Below are 16,434 nucleotides of genomic sequence, written 5' to 3'. Positions count from 1 at the left end.
TACCTGCTGTCAACACTGCCTGGTAGGTGACCCCATCTCCTAGGCAGCTTTTTGAATCTCAGCAGTAAGTGCTCTTCCACATCCAGAGCCAAGGACTGACAGCGTCTCTTCCACCTGAGTGCTGCAAATTGGAGGATCAGCCAAGCCCCTTCATCTGATTTAGGGACAGTGAACCAAATTCATCTTGGCGCTAGTAACCCGATGTCAGTGGAATTACCTTAGGGATTTACTTGGCTCAGCACTCTGCGGTGAAAACATAATTAACTGAAAGAAAGAAAGCCTGACAGCAACGCCACAGAGAGGGGATTTCCTCCCCAACTCATACTTAATCATCTCCACTACTTTCCCAGAAAAGCCCGTTTCTTTGATGCCAAAGCTGTATGATGCTGAACTTGCAGAGCCCAGTAATCAGCTCAACCCTCCTCCATTTGGCACCGGCTGGTGAGCTCTGCACTCAAACAGGAGACGGTGTTCAGAGGCTATTAGCTCCTGGGTACAGCCTGACTCTGGGTGGCTTACTGCTCTTCAGAAGGGCAAGAAAAACCTCTGTAGATTTCCCTTTCTTGCCAAGGAAAGAATGTCTCAATACGAGTCCTGAAAACTAAATTGAAATCTTCTACCACAGTGATGTCAGGGGATGCACTGAAGAAGGCAAGAAGCTGGAAATTGTGCAGAAGCAAGAAACCCTGCTGCTCTTGGGAAAACAACGAACTATGAATACGAAAAATATTTACTTAGATTTGAGACTGTTTGGCAAAGTGATTAAAAAAGGCTGTTGTGCATTTCTCCTAAATGATGTGACGTGCCCTAACAGAACCTCGCTCTTGCTGTAGACAGGATATTCTGAGGACGGTGATCTAATTCCTCCATCAATAATGCTGCTGTGAATCTTGAGTAGAACTGCTACAGATTTCTTTACTGATGGTGATGTAACTAAGATTAGCCAAGCAGCAGATAAATAAATCGGAGGAGGATCACACACATACACATACATTTGTATGCTTGCACATAAAATTACTGGCAAAACATTTCCTAGGGAAAATGCAGCATTTTAAGCTCTTTTCTGATCTGTAAAGGAAAAAATAAACATCTCTCACACTGCACACACTGGAAAGTTACATGTGTATCTCCATACAGAGTAACCTACTGAAGTCTGGAATCTGTGCCCAGCCAATTTACTGCAGGGGGTCCTTTTGGCATTTGTTAATGGAACACTTCTCTCTTTAGCAAGACGGTGGTTTGCTGTGGGGATAAAGTTTTGTCCAAAAAAAAAAGGAGAAATAGATATCAGAAAAACGAGATGTAACTCCTCTTGTCTCATAAAGGGCAGCACTGCACGGTGCAATGGCTGCCTGGAAGGTGTGGCACCTAAACTGAGCTCTCCAACCACATTTTATGCATAGCTAGTAGCATTTACCACTGTGAAATCAACTGGAGATACAACTGTGCAGTGTTTTCACTCAGAGATAGAACAGATGGGACAAACCTTTTTGAAGTTCTGGACTCATTCTGAAACAATTGTGCTCAGCCTGTCCTGTCCAAGATGAGAGTCTATTTGACATCCAGCTGGCTGCCATACACATTGCAGTCTCCATACAATCCTTTTTCACTTCCTCCCAGTTCAAAATACATCACAGCACTTACACAAGAAGACTTACACTCATGAACCTTATGAGATATGAAGAAAGCACTGAGGCAGCTTGTTTGCAAGCCAAGAAGTCATGTTTTAAACAATTACCAGGGTGTGTGACTATCACTTCCCAGAGACCTGAGCTCTGCAGACAAACTAGGACAAATCTTCCGGGATTTGGCCCAGTCTGCCAAAATGAATTCAAAGAAAAAGCATTAAATAAGCAAACATATTAAAAATAAACAGCTACTAGAAGAATCAAAGTCAAGTTTCTGGGTCTGGCTTTTTTGGGTTTTATATTTATTTTTTTTTCAAACCAAGACCTTCTGGCAATTAGCTGATGTTTTAAGGCTGCGCTCTTTTTCAGTCAGGGTGTGACAACAGTAAAGCTGAGTCATTTATACAGCAGCTAAGTTAAATATTGCCAGCAAGTCCACATGGAAAACAGACCTCTTCCCTGTGATTCAAACAATTATTTCAAGTTTATTCAAGCTGAATTATCCAGTTAGTTGGATTATTTTTTTTTCCTTCTAAAAGGCATGTAGTTTTATCAACTCTTATCCAGAAACATCTAGGATTTAGCTTCCTTTTGTTTACCTGTCAATGAAACCAAGAATCCCATGGGGAGGGCTCTCTACATCTGCCGATTGAACCTAATAAAGTCAAGCTCACAATTGTGGACTGTAGTCTCTAACATTCACAGCATCGAAACGAGTGAGACAGGATTTTGGCAGGAAAACAGAGAATGGAGAAGTTTGTAAAACTATGAAAACCTCTCTGCTTATTTTTACTTAACACCAAAGCAGAATCACCCCGCAGAATTACCGGCAGAAAAATCAAACACTCTGCAATGTTATGAGCTGAGCCAACAGATACTCCACTGGCAACAGGATTCATGCAGACCGGGCCTTGATCAAAAATTTTCGCTCACAATTTTTCACTGCAAAATTTTATGACCCGGTGAAAATTATTGGAAGCTCAAGGCTCTGATGTTCCCACTCAGTGTCTGTTAATCTACATACTGAGCGGAAAAACAAAAAATGCCTGATAACTAAATTGCTGGATAACACTAGAAATAAAACAAAACACTATGTGCTTCCCTATAAATCAGTAACAGTGTGCGTCATGAGACATTTTTCAGTTCTGAATAAAAGACACTTGGATAATAGAGATTGAGAGAACAAAGAATATAGCCTAGTTATACAAAGATATGTGATAATCATGAAATGTAATAATACCCTGCATGAAAACAATGCCACTCATCTGTAGATCTCAAAACATCATCATCCTGTATTAAGCCTTCCAACAGCTGTGAGTTTAAATGTCCCCATTTTACAGTGGAAGAAATAGAGATACAAATGAATTACCAAAACTGTCAAAAGGTGGTAAGTGGCTAACTAGTGAACAGAGGTCTTGCCAACCTAAAAGGCTTCAATTGCTTTTTGTTGGCCTCTGTGTTCCATCAAAAAATATTTCTGTGAAAAGAGCACAGCTCAACTAATATCATCTGATGACACGATACTCTCCATGCTGCTCCAGAAAGCCAGATCTGTCCTGAGCAAGTGACAGTAAAGGCTACCAGCGATCTTTTACTAATGAGGATCTGAAGTAGGGAAGCTATTCTGAGCAGATATGAGCCTGCTCTACTCATGCTCCATGTTACCAAAAAGCCACATTGTACGTGGCTGTTTCTGAGGTTGTACGTGCTGTATCTGAGCTATCAGACACAGGGGAAGAGATGGGTTTACACACTCAGCTCTGCACCACGCCAACACTCCTGGACAGCACAGACCTTGTGGTATTACCTTGCAAGGAGAATGCATAACAGAAACCTAAATGAAGTGATTATCCTGGGGTGACAGAGGAAGCCTGTGGAAGTTATATTTCTCTAGAAGACTTTCAGCACAAAGTCAGTGTTTCCTTTCCACAGCATATGCCTAGTTCACCCGCTGATGTTAAAATTGCCAAGCAGAAGCTGCCGCACACAGCGTCTTGCACAATGATGCCATTTAAAGGCCTAATGTTTTACACCTTGCAGTTCAGCACTGGCATGAAAGCCACTTTCACAGCTTGTTCTCTAAATGGGCAGCAAACCACAAGGCTCTTAGTTGAGAAGAAGAATCACCAGCCACATGGTATGTGAAGACAAATACAAATCAACATGATGCTCCTTTAAAAGAACATCTCTTTAGACAGATAAATGGCTACTTACTGGTTTTGCTGGAGCACTACCCGGTAGTGAGCTTGTCTCAATGAAATACTTCCTCAGAAGGTGTTTGCTGGATTCAGGACTGTCCATCAGGATGTAGGAACAAAAGAAAGCTCCATTCCGCAATAAAAATACAGCTACATCTTCATTCCCTTTAGAGAAAAGCAGATTGTCTGTTCTCTTCTTCTCATGTAAATGAACCAACAAGGAGCTGAACAGAAATCCTGGGAAATAACCACTTCTGAAAAAAACCATGGGTGTGTGCAAAAAGGAAACTGAACTATATAAAGGCTGTTTCCTCCAGTGACAGGATTTAGTTTGGTCAAACTGAGACAGCAAAGACACTATGTAAAAGCACTGGCCCAGGCTCCCTCTTTTTTTCCTATCTTATTATACACACAGCTGTGCTTTGAAGTGTAAATTATTCAGCCTGAATCAAGCATGTGTGCCAGAGTGTCCATAACAATAATGCTTTTACTTGCAAGGTTTCTGTTTTTGAAGGATCTTTTCCCTAGGAGTTCATAGAGGAAAGTTCAGCCTTTCAGTATTTACAGTAATCTAACTTAAGAGGGCCCTGACTTAAATTTGGCTAAGTCAAAAGGCAGAGCCAATTTTATTTTAATATATCCCATTGGAAATCCAGGACACTTCCAGGCAAGCCAATCTACACCAATACCTTCCTAGATGTGAACAACTCAGCCCATTCTTTAAAAGACATTGCACAAAAGGGGCAAAGTTTTGAAGCATGCGAATACATACCTGCCTTTATAGCAGCATACAGGGGCAACCGTATAAGAACTGGAAACTCATTCCTCCTGACTGCACAGCTCTCTGGGTCAGCACTGTATGCACGAATCAGAAGTTTTACTATGTCCAAATGTCCCTGCTGGCAGGCTATAGCCAGCATCCAGTTCAGGAGCTGCTGGCAAGCACTAGGACCTACTGAAAAGATAAGGCATTTGACTTAATTGATGCCACCCCACTGTGATGCAAGAGTCATCCACAAATAATGGCTAAGAAAACGGTGTAGGATGAAGCCCCTGAGGACAAAGGAGCAGACTGCACTGCAAAAGTGTGTTACCGAAGAGCCCTAAGATGGTCAGGCACAAAGTTTTCAGCTTTGCTTATCTGTTCTTAATTACTTACCCAGCTAATGGGCAAACTTTTTTGACTGTCCCTGATCTAAGCACGCTTAAGCTAGCAACAGTGAAAGGTTCTGAGGATGCCTGCTAGGCTACTAGCAGAAAAATCAAACACTGAATCCCAAACAGAGGTGGCAAGGGATGACCAGGATTATCTCTGCATCCAGAGACAACAGGCCTGATCCAACAGACATTAGATCCAAACATCTGAGATAGTCCACTTCTTCCAAGTTCCTGAGAGGGGATGCAAAGAATGGGAAAACCAGCTGACCTTTCGTGTTACTGGATGAATAAAACAAAAATAAATGTTTCAGACAACACAAAATAATTGTTTTAATGTCTTTTCACTGCAACCTAAGGTCTCTCACAAAAAAATTTATTTACCCTTGAAATAATTCATTCTGGGTGAATTCTTTACTATCCCTTCACAGCAGTTAGACAAACGTCATTTAGGACTAAAACCGAAAATACCTTGTTTTGATTTCACAGGAATTTGCTAATGTTTTAGTCACCCCCAAACTGCTTTTTTTATTGAATTAATGTTTGCCCATAGAACACTGCCTTCCTCTAGGTGTGCATAATTCTGCGCATATAACTAAATGCCCATGACAGGATTATTTCTGCTAACAGAAAGCAGTCCTCAAATCTTCCCTGATCCACAGAATCACCTCCCTTTACTTTACAAACTCACATCCCCTTTGAAATGCTTACAGAAACGTCCACAAGCCCAAGTTTACAAGTCAACTTCTTTTTGCAGTTTCTCCATGCGGAAATTACATTGCTCTTTGCATTCTTAACAACTTGACTAAATCATTCACCCTTATGCTGCAAAAAACAGGCTCCACTTCAGCTGTAAGACACAAGAAGTTCACACTGAGCCAGACAGAATCACTGCAGTGCATTAACAAAATTGCAAATTCATGCAATTTATCCCTAAGCTCTGTGATTGATTTCTATGTAACTTCCAAGGGAAACAAATGGGAAGTCCTGCATAAAAACTTCCCAAAGCTGCTGTTTGTATAGAGCACCTCCCTTGACTCCCCTAAAGCAAGGGTTTAAGGGAATTTGGTCAGTTCTAAAACTGAGCTATAGTTTCCAGAAACTACCCAAGTCACTTTTCATTACTGAGAGTATTATACTAATATAATTTCATTTTTGCTACTAGGTTACAAAACCAGCATTGTCAGCCTCCTTTCTAGCTGAAGGAAATACTATGTTTAATTGCCTTCTCCAAACTGGAACGTTTCTTTTGCTTATTACAACATATATTATGTTTATACATTATAAGAGTTTAAGAACATCAGATAAGCAGGTTTCCCAGCAGGTTATTCCCGTTCTCACTGAGGTCACTGGCAAGCACATAGCTCCAGTGGGGACCTAGAGCTATATTGAGGTCAGCGATTGCAGAGGCCTAGCTTAGCTGTTGTGGTTACTGCAGTGTCTGAGGTCAAGATGACAGAAACTCACCCTGGCTGCCGTGCAGGTCTGCCAGACCCTGAATCCACAGAGGGTCCCAGTGAGAAGCAACTGCCAGGCCTGCAGGACACCAAGAGAGCAACAAGGGACCCAAACACCATTCCTGATACTGACTCATCGAGTACTGTTCTACCCCTGCCCTCACAGCTGCCTTAAGAATTGCGTCTGGGTCTAAAAATGTCTCTGTTCTGCTATATAATAATTTTTAAAATAAAATGTAACCAAAATGTAATGATGATTCCAAAGAAGGAATTACCCTGAAAGTAAAAAAAAAAAAAAAAAAAAAAAGCCAACAAGAAAGCATAAAGCATGTTGCCAGCTGTGCACCCAACTATTACTTGCCATACAGTCATGCTGCACTCTCACTCCCAGCACCACCGTGTCTGCTGGATCAGCAGAGTGGTATGATGCAGTTTCCTGAAAATCCCCTGATTTCTCTGTAGGATCTGGGATGTTACCCAGCTGTGAGGGCTGATGGGAATGAACTGTCTAAATGGCATCTTCCTCCACTTCCAATCTGCAAACATGGAATATTTTTATGTATGTGCTTTTCCCCCCTACGGGGGAAGTTTTCTTCAAACACAGCAGAGATTAGATCTCTCCACGCACTTTCCCATGCCTAGGTCCCTCCCTTCTCAAGGAATGACAAAAAATGAATAAATGCCTGCTTGAAGCTATAGCACACAGCTATGAAAAAGCCTGAGGAAAGGTAGAGGCAACCCAACGGTCTTACCATGCAAGGAATCCAGCAGCTCTTTCACAACATCCTTATGTCCAAAATATGCAGCCACCACAGCTGCATTGTCATCATTAGGTTCTGTTGGTAACACCACTAATGCTTCCTGCAGTAAATACCTCACCGCCTGCAGATCTCCATATGCTGCTGCAATACCTAAAAGCTGACACTGATAAAGAAAATACAGCAAAAAAAAAAACTCTGTAAAGGGAGTGGGCAAAGAAAGACAGCATTTCTAGAGCTATGTATTTGTTTGTGCCCATGCAAATGCATACCCAGTGTCACTGTGGTTAACTGAGAATGTCATAAACACTAGTAGCCATTATAATAATTAGTGTCGATATAATATATTAATTTGTTGGTTTTTTTGCTTCCTAGTTTTTGGTATGGCTTTACCACAAAAGTGCTCAAGGCACAGAATGGTGAGTGTAAATCCATTTTTCATGGACGAACAGAAAAAGCATTTGCACAGCTCTGCTACAAGATGTAGTATTTCCTGTTTTGGAGATGGCCAGTATGCTTGGACTTGACACATCGGTACTCTCCCAAAACACTAAGATAAGCTCTATGCAAAGAGCAGGCTCAAAATGAGGGCTCTGAAGGCAAAGCAGTGCAGAAGCTGGCACAGAGGATATAGCTCCAAACACAAGCAGCAAAATCTTCCCAGGGGGCCATTACCCATCTTTGTACTGATAGGGGAGTAAATTTTTTGCTAAGTCTATAAACAGCTTCCTTTTTATGAGGAAAAATGCATTTCCCTGTTTTAGTGACCACAGTACCAGCACCCCTCCTCGCACAGCCCCCTGTTCCTACATATGCTGTTCCCTGTGGTCTGTCTCATCTTTCTGATCAGTGTTTTCAAGGGCAAATACCATCCCTGAGCATGTTCCTGAAGTGCCCCACAGAGCCGTGTCTGGGATCCTGCAGCATCAGGATAACATATATAACAATGGATTTTCTGCATGACAAACAATGGATTGTTTTCTTTCTTCTATTTTGGTTTCTTTCCCCCCAAAAATTGCAGAAGAGTAGTAACCTAACCCTACCTTTTCCACCTGCAGTGCAGTCTCCTCACATGACAACTTAATCAACTCTTGGGCCTTACTGGTGTCTCCAGCTTTGTAAGCATCCTGAATGCTTTCTGTCACAGGTGTCTGAATTACGGAGACTTCGCCAACTGTGGACTGTTTGCCACCCATGTCCACAGTTCCTGCTGTAAAAATAGAAAAGAGGTGTCAGGAAGAAGTAACCTATTCATTACTCATGCACAGTTGCAACATCAATGCATCCTGGCAACAAAAAAAGGGAGCGAATTATATTCAGTGTAGTATTTACTGCACGCAATTTAAAAAAAAAGAGGCAGAAACCTGAACACTCAGTTGCCTGATAAAAGAACATGATAATATATAAAAGTACTTTCCAACAGGGACATGAAACTAAAAGGGACAGCGAGTTCCTCAATTGCTCCCAAAGGTGGTTTCCAAAGGATGGTGTGAAAGCTCACACAGGCAGAGACACCTACGCCCTGCAGCAGACTGCCATACTCAACCTCCTGCTGCAGGAACCAGGGAAGAGAAGGGCTTCCATGAGACTGGCATCTGCAGTACTTCTGATGCAGCAAGGAGTCTGCACGACCTGCAAAGCAATCCTGGTATTAGCCTTGCTTCAGTCACACTCCACCTCCAGACAACAGCCTAACAAAACCCCACTGTACTTCTCCAGCACTTTCAATCAGAGCTTTATACACCTCTATGAATGTGAAAGGAAAGAAATCGGGAATATTTTGACTCTGGGAAAACAGAGTAAAAGTAGATTACACAAGACGTCTAGTGGCCACCCTGATCAATCCTGGAGAATCTCCTAGGCTAAATTTCTGCGTTTTTTAAATGCCATTAGGAGCCAGAAGAGCTTTTACATGTCAAAGTTTAAAAGCTGCAAGCCATTAAAGGTGATGCTTGTGGTGGGTGGATAACAAAAAGGCAGCCATGAAGTCTCACGCCCACCTACGGACCCAACTACCAGGACAGGCAAAGCTGCAGGAAAGACACTTAATTACGAATAAGATATTCAGGTCTGCTCCTGAACAACATGCAAGACAGAGAAAAGAAGCACTTTTCACTTGAAAAGAGACCATTTCATACTCAATTTTCCCTGCTAAAACATTATTAATTATTACTGCTTATTTGCAAATGGTTAAATAAAACCCTTCAGCCCACAGATTTTCACATGTTAACAAGGATTTATTTTGTTTTCTAAATAGATATGTATGTCAGGCAGGACCTATTTTAATGCAGCCTGAAAAAAGAAGTAAATTTGGACTAATCTTTAACTGTCAGTAAATATCTTTGAATAATGCAGTCTGATTCATCAATATATTCTGACTAACGCTTCTCATCAATTATTTAAATGAAGCTCAAATCACTCAGACATCAGAGACGGCTCCAGAGATTCGTGCCATTAAAAATGTGCCCACATCAATAACCTTTCTTAGATGATGCAGAACCTGTGAAGGACAAGCAGCAGAAATCACGGCAGATAAATGTGGTGTTACATTACAGCATAATAAAGAGCATATCAGAGTTCACGTTAATAGGTGCAGTGCCTTCATAATTCTGTAGGTTTAGGGGGTATATGGGAAAAGAAATTCATCCAGCATTTTTTCCTGTCTTTTAGAGCAGACCAAATGCCTGTAAGGGATCTCTAAGTATACTGCATATGATTTAATTCTCTTTTCAGTGGACACCAGAGGTAGGAAATGCAAATGATTCTTGGGCAAGTAACTGTTCAAAACATGATAGAAGACAGGACGTTAAAGCAAAATAGTTCTGCAGTCTACACAACTCAGAACTGGACTAAGTAAAATCAGAAAGTACAAATCAAGCAAACACTGCAGTTACTGGAACATGCAGCCTCCCCACATTCAGCGCCCTGTGATGAAATCCTGAACCTAAAGAGAAGCACTGGAATTCCCCCTTGGAGGAAAAAATGCCTCACATCAGAGATACAAAACAGCTGGAAAGCTGAGCAGGAAGCCTTGCAAATCAGGGCTGACAGAGCACAGCAATTTTAATCTGGTTCCTAAAAAAATGCTGAAAGGACAGACAAGTTTTACTTCCTTCCAGCCTCAATCCTGATTTTGGGGACTATCACTCAAGACCCACATCTGCAGCTATTCCACATATACAGGCACATCCTTTTTGTCCAAGAATTGAGCAGGGCCATCTTTTATTTCTTTTTAAATCATGGCCAAGGAAGATGGAGGTTCAAGTATCTCACGGTCAGAGATTCATTCAGGGTCTTGGACATGCTGGTGTCGTGTCCTCATCTATTTATTACAGAGGTCTCCAGCCAACCTCTCACGCATCCTGCACACCAGAGCTCTTCTTACAGGAGCATCCTCCACCTCTCCTACCGGAACTGCCCCACTGCAGGGAGGACTACCAAATCAGTTGGCCAGGGAGCACAAGAAGGACCACAGTGTCGTAACCAAGGGAAGGAGGAACTCTGCAGGCTAGACCCTAAACCCAAGACTGCTTTTGTGTTTTATCAAACGACTACTTCACAAAACTACTTGGCTAATGTGTCATGCTTCCTCTTACATTTTTGGCCCCCCTCAAAATTTCCTAAGTCCTCTGTAGTACAATGGCTTAGTTACAACCACTGCTACCATCACCACTGCTTGGAGAACAGAGGCCGGCCATCAACCATTGCAGTCTACTCATGTGCTTCAGGTGTAGACTTCTAGGTTGTCCAGGAGCAGGAATGTCACAAATGGCTGGCTTCATGAAGTTCACATGCTCCCAGAGTTAGCTGGCAGTGTAATCAGAGTCTTGGGATATTAATTTCAGTCCTTAAGCTTGATTTCAGTCTTGTCTTCGGCATTTTTTTATTGATCTAACTGCCCAGTTTGAACATCTTAACATCCATCAAATACAAGTCAATAAAAGCTTCACTGAATGTAAGAAACCTGAGCATTCTACTGTTTGAAACCAATATATTTAAATATTCTTGGCAGAAAGATAATACTGCTCATCATACAAGTTTCTTATGTAACTGTCATCACAACTTCTATGATTGCATTCTGCAGAATAAATTGACCTCCTGCCTAAGACTTGAAGAAAAAGCTGCAAAAGGTCTTCAGGAAAAAACAGGTCTTGCAATTGAACTAATCACAAGCCTGAAAAGAGTAAAACTGATAGAGTGATAAAAAAGCTTGCCGACAACCAACAGCTGTACTCACATGATTCTGTCAAACTTAACTTGAGCTTTCAAAGGTTAAAAGAAAGGAGGTGGGCCATCCATTCCTAAATTCCCCAAAACCACAGCAGCCATCCATTGCAAAGCTAAGCATCTCACCAACCAAATTACCCAATTCACAGAAGACTTCCTGGTAACTTAGTAAATGATATATTGACTTATAAAATACAAATGGAAAATAAGCAGCAGTATGTTTTATAAGCTTAATTTATACTTACCAGTAGGAAAAAAAAAATCGGGAAAATTACATTCTACTGACTAACGACTGTTCTACTTCTACAAGATGCATGACTGAATTAACATCAGTACTGGCATTCATGTAGGTTGGGAATAAAGTTTTGCCAATACATGCATCAGCCATTTTTAGCAAAAATCTGCGCTGAAATCCAAAGAAATTCTGCCTATGGTTTTAACCCTACAAATCTCATGCTCTTTACCTGACCTCTTCACAGTTTTCATAATAGGTTCACCTCACTTACATATAGCCTTGAACAACATGCTATGAGAGCAATATTGAAGCTGAATAATATTGAACCTCTATTTTTGGACTTGATTGTGCAACATGCTGAGAACTTAAGCCTGGATGTAACAAAGCACTTTTAATTCTTAGATTGCATGGATTTAGGAACTGACTTCTGCACTTCGCACAACACAGGCTATGTTACATTACATTGTTATACGCAAAACGGCATAGCAAGTTATGACATTCTAGCAGTACTTCTTGTAATAAATTCCTGTAATAAAAGGCTACTAGAAACTCCAGAAACTCTTGCACATCTGTTGTGATTTCTTTTAGTTTTTGCTTTATTGCACACAGATCTGGGACAATATTCCTGTGTCGGCACAGGTTCATCTAAAAGCACTGCCCCGAACCAGCATCCCTCTTCTGAGCTCGCTGCAGGAAAGCAGATGAATGAAGCCTATTTGAACTGAGGTGGTATGGTGTGGTTTCATTTCTCTAATGTGTTTGAATGTCAGTGAAAATAAGGCCATGGGGTTTACTCCCTATCATTCAGTCCCTTATCTCCACATCCTATTTGTTTAAGTTCTCCATAGATCCATGGCTTCTTTTCTTTGCTTGCTTTCTACTAATGAATGTAAGCAAGCCAAGCGCTGTTTGTAAGGGGAAAATGGGAGGTATTTGCCAACACTAAAACCACATTCTTCATCTATTCCTCATGCCACCTAACAGCTCCTATCAAAGCAACTAACTTTGGAAATATTACCCACTCCTGATTTCTACGTTTTATACTTTGGAAGTACCTTTTAAGTTTGGCTTTGCAGTAACAGCCTTTTACAACAGCTAGGGCGAGACTAATTTTCTTTTAAAAAAATATTCCAATGGAGGCAGAGGTTGTCAAAAAAAAAGCAGTGACACCTTATTGCCATTCAAAGGTTACAAGAGAGTCAATCTTAAAGTGCAACAGACTGCTGTTCCAGCCCAGAGAAACAAAACAAAAATAAGTCTTATCAAGAGAATTTCAGAGATATATGTAGTTATACCCTGCCTCAGGCCTTGTTATTACAGCAGGTGAAAAAAAAAAAATCTAAAATTTCTAAATTGACAGTATGCCATTATCAGCAAAAAGGTGAAGGGGGGTTTGCAGGTCAATGCTGTGAATCAGCAAATGGCTGCGTAACAAAACAGCACACTGTGTAGATGATTATCATCTTTACATCCCAAATCACTGCATTCCTGTCTCTGACATACAAACTCACAGAATTTGTAAGTGCTACATTAGTCCCTTCGATAAAGTAGGAGTTCTTTGGCAACTAACTAGGATATTTTTATTTAGCAGAGAAAGATATAAATGAGATGCTTAACACCAGATAAAACAGGGCAGGAAGCTAACTTACTCCAAACCAGAATTACAATAATAATAAAACTTTAAAACTGCTACTGACCTTGTCATAATGTGTGCAGGTATTTCCAGAGACAGGAGCAAATCAAAACGATGACTTTGACATAGCATCCCATTCAGTGATGCTCAATTAAGCTATTAATTCCTTGGACTTAGCCACCCACCTCTGCTCAGCACAAGCAGCTCTTATAGTGGCCACTGGATGTAAATGTCTTTTGGCTGGCTGGCTGCTTCTTTGTCTGAATGAACCACTACATTTTAGCCTTGACAGTTATTTTCATCTCTATGTCCCATTACAGTGAAATCTAAGCCTCTGGTTCAGAGAGGATCTGAGGATGGGGGTGGGCAGGGAGGCTGCCTCTCTGGGCTGAGCTCAGACATTAATTCCTCAACAGCACCAGATGGCTACAGCTAACCTTTACCAGCTTAATCTTTTGCCATTTTGACTTCTGAGTGCTGCCACAAAGCAAATAAAAAAATGGGACAGAGATGAGGTTTAAGATGTGCCGAATATTTAAAGCCAACCCCCCCAAATGCTTAAAAACTCACAAGTTCACGGAATATTTTTCAATACTACTCTACAGAAGCTTTGGCCAGCTGGTTTGCGAAATTAATGGAAAGCCACGTTATTTCTGAGTCTTTGCAACAGGCTCGTGTATCTTCTGTTGCTTTGACAAACTTCAGCCTAAACTGAACAACAGCCAACGGGAAGCATCCAGGGATTTCAAAGGATGGATCTTTCCTACATTGCTCTTTCCACTTAGATGGGTAAGAAAAATTTTTCAGTCCTCTAGAAATCTTTGAGATACCGAAAAATATTTCCCATCCTAAACCAGGCAGAAAACCCCAAATCCTAGGGTTTTTAATTTTTTTAAAAAAAAGATTAAGATTTTAAAGTCAGCTCAAGTCAGTAAAACTGCTTTATGAAACAGCTACCTGTTGGGTTCCTTCTCTGATTAGATGACACCACTTTAAAACAGGGTTTCATTTGTTGTTTAAAAAAAAGTCACAAGGTTTCATTCATTCAATTCATTCATTTCTTAAAAGATAAAGTCACAGACCCAGGAGGGAAGCTGTTCCCTCCACCTGCCCAGATGCCCTCAGTCCATATGGCCCCACAGCCAGGACTTGGCCCAGAACCATTCAAAGGAGTGTCCTGCAGCAAGATTTAGGCAAAATACATATGGCTCAACCAATTCTGCTAGAAAATGTCCCCAGAAGGATTCAAAAATGGTCAGAACCACTTATAAACCCCGCTGTGAGAAGTCAAGGAAGGAGAGGAAGTTAGGGTAAATCCAACCCAGCGATAACAAGATGGTTTATCTGGGAAATTCAGCATCCTCACTGGAGAGACACCACCAGAACTGGGCCATGTCCCTCTGACCCTGATTAGTATCTCTTCACAACAAGTGAGACGTGCCAGCTTCTCAGGACAGTGGAAACCCTCCACACACTTTTTCTGTCTATTTTTTGTGGTTCCATTTCACACAAACATCCATTATTTCAGCTAATTAAAGGAGTGGCTCTGCACTAAGATCCTTCTGCCAAGGCAGTGGAAAAGATGATGTATTGAGTACAAAAGACACCCGCATCTACAACACAGCTTACAACCAATGCTCACTGCCCCAAAAGGAAACTTACAACCCTACAAAAGACCAGATCTAAACCACAGAAGAATGCTTCAAAGACAAAAATCCAGCACTGAAGGGATCTTTTTCACTATTATTGCATAATCTGGAATTATTTTTAAATTGTTTACATGCCAGTACCACTCACGCAAAGTGCCGATCTGCATTACACATTTTCCAGCAAGCACAGAGGATCTTGTAAAGGGCGTGCTGACAATTTTAGGTACAGCCATGCAAAGTGACCAATTATCACCACAGCCATTGGAAATTTTCTATTTAGAAACACTATTAACCTGCAAGGAAAAACGCGTTTGCTAATGCAAACCTGAAAGGAAAATAATAAGTCCCGGATGGAAAAATGCTCTGGACTCCTGCCTTTCTAAGGGGCTCCAGAACTGACTGACAAAAAACAGACACCTCCAAAGGCTTTAGCTCCACACTTATACAATCATTTCTTCATCATCCAAGACAATGGGGGAAAAGGGGACAGAAAAGCCTCAGATACTAGTATCACTGAGACTCGGCAGACTTTAGTGGGCAATATCACAGATGCCTGAATGGCTGTGTGAAGCTGTCTGTATGTCAGAGCCAGGACTGAGCTGAGGCTGAAAAGCTCTACCAGATCTGAGCAGGCTCCTGCATTTTTGTGTGCCTTGCAGAGCCCTGGGACTCTGGAAATTATTTGTATTGTCCAAGAAGTTAAAATGAAACCAAGCTGGTTGTTCTTACTTTGCTGAAGTACAAAAGAGGCTACACAAAGCCATTACAAGGCAAGGAGGGGAGGTTAGAGAGACCACAAAGAATTACACACTGGAATATGACTGTCAGAGCAAACTCATCATGTCAGTGTGCAAATCACATTGGAAAGTGCAAGATAGCTTCGGGGTCACGATCGATACAGCTATCCAGGAAAAAGGAACAAGGGCTACTACATGTAATATGTATAAGAATACTACATGTAGTAGCTTGGGATATGCCTCTTTTCTTGCACCCTGCAAGACAACAGCTCTACTTTAGACATGATGCTCCCCACTGTTTTATTTTTTTTTTTAAGTGCATGCACCATTTCTACTGCCTGGGCTATACATGATGCAAGAGGGGCAGCAGGACTGTGATCACAGAGTCAGAGCAGAGACAGCTCATCAGCACCATGACTGGGACCCCCTCCTCACGCTCGGTCTCTGGGGGCTGCAGCCAGCCCCTTGTGTACTGATAAAGCCTACACAAATCCCTGTCAGGCTGTGCATACCAGCACACAAGACTCCTATTGCTCCACCCCCCACCTTTAGTTTCACCCTCTCCATTTATAAAGAAAGCTTCCTTAGCTGCAATAGATAACAACAAGACAACCTCCACATCCCGAAAAAATGGCAGCAGCCAACGGCAAACACAGGGCTGTTGCCTCCTCCCCTCTCTTCTCCTTTTGGTTTTTCACCAAGCGGCTGAGAACCGAACACAAGCAGGCAGCCCTTTGCTAACTATGCCATCGCCAGC

At 41.6% G+C, this 16,434-nt stretch overlaps 1 protein-coding gene across 7 annotated transcripts in view; it reads right to left on the bottom strand.

Annotated features, from left to right (window-relative positions):
- The window catches only part of LRRK1 (leucine rich repeat kinase 1), an 83,248-nt gene that overhangs the window by 51,281 nt on the left and 15,533 nt on the right, over positions 1-16,434 (bottom strand). For 2 of the 7 annotated variants that reach the window (XM_056346362.1, XM_056346361.1), the window contains exons 3-6: positions 8,240-8,406; positions 7,191-7,362; positions 4,599-4,781; positions 3,843-3,991 (exon numbers count right to left, since the gene is read on the bottom strand). The exons of 1 other annotated variant lie outside the window; for it this stretch is intronic. In XM_056346362.1, the coding sequence (XP_056202337.1) occupies positions 3,843-3,991; positions 4,599-4,781; positions 7,191-7,362; positions 8,240-8,406 (671 nt within the window). Of the gene's footprint in view, positions 1-3,842; positions 3,992-4,598; positions 4,782-5,692; positions 5,823-7,190; positions 7,363-8,239; positions 8,407-13,355; positions 13,530-16,434 lie in introns of those variants that run through there. 4 more of the 7 variants (XM_056346364.1, XM_056346363.1, XM_056346365.1 and 1 more) reach the window with 4 other exon arrangements.

The sequence above is a fragment of the Falco biarmicus genome, chromosome 7 (genome assembly GCF_023638135.1).
Source record: "Falco biarmicus isolate bFalBia1 chromosome 7, bFalBia1.pri, whole genome shotgun sequence".
NCBI classification, from domain to species: Eukaryota; Metazoa; Chordata; class Aves; order Falconiformes; family Falconidae; genus Falco; species Falco biarmicus.
The sequence above is the reverse complement of the archived record's forward strand: the minus strand, read 5'-3'. Positions and strand labels throughout refer to the sequence as shown.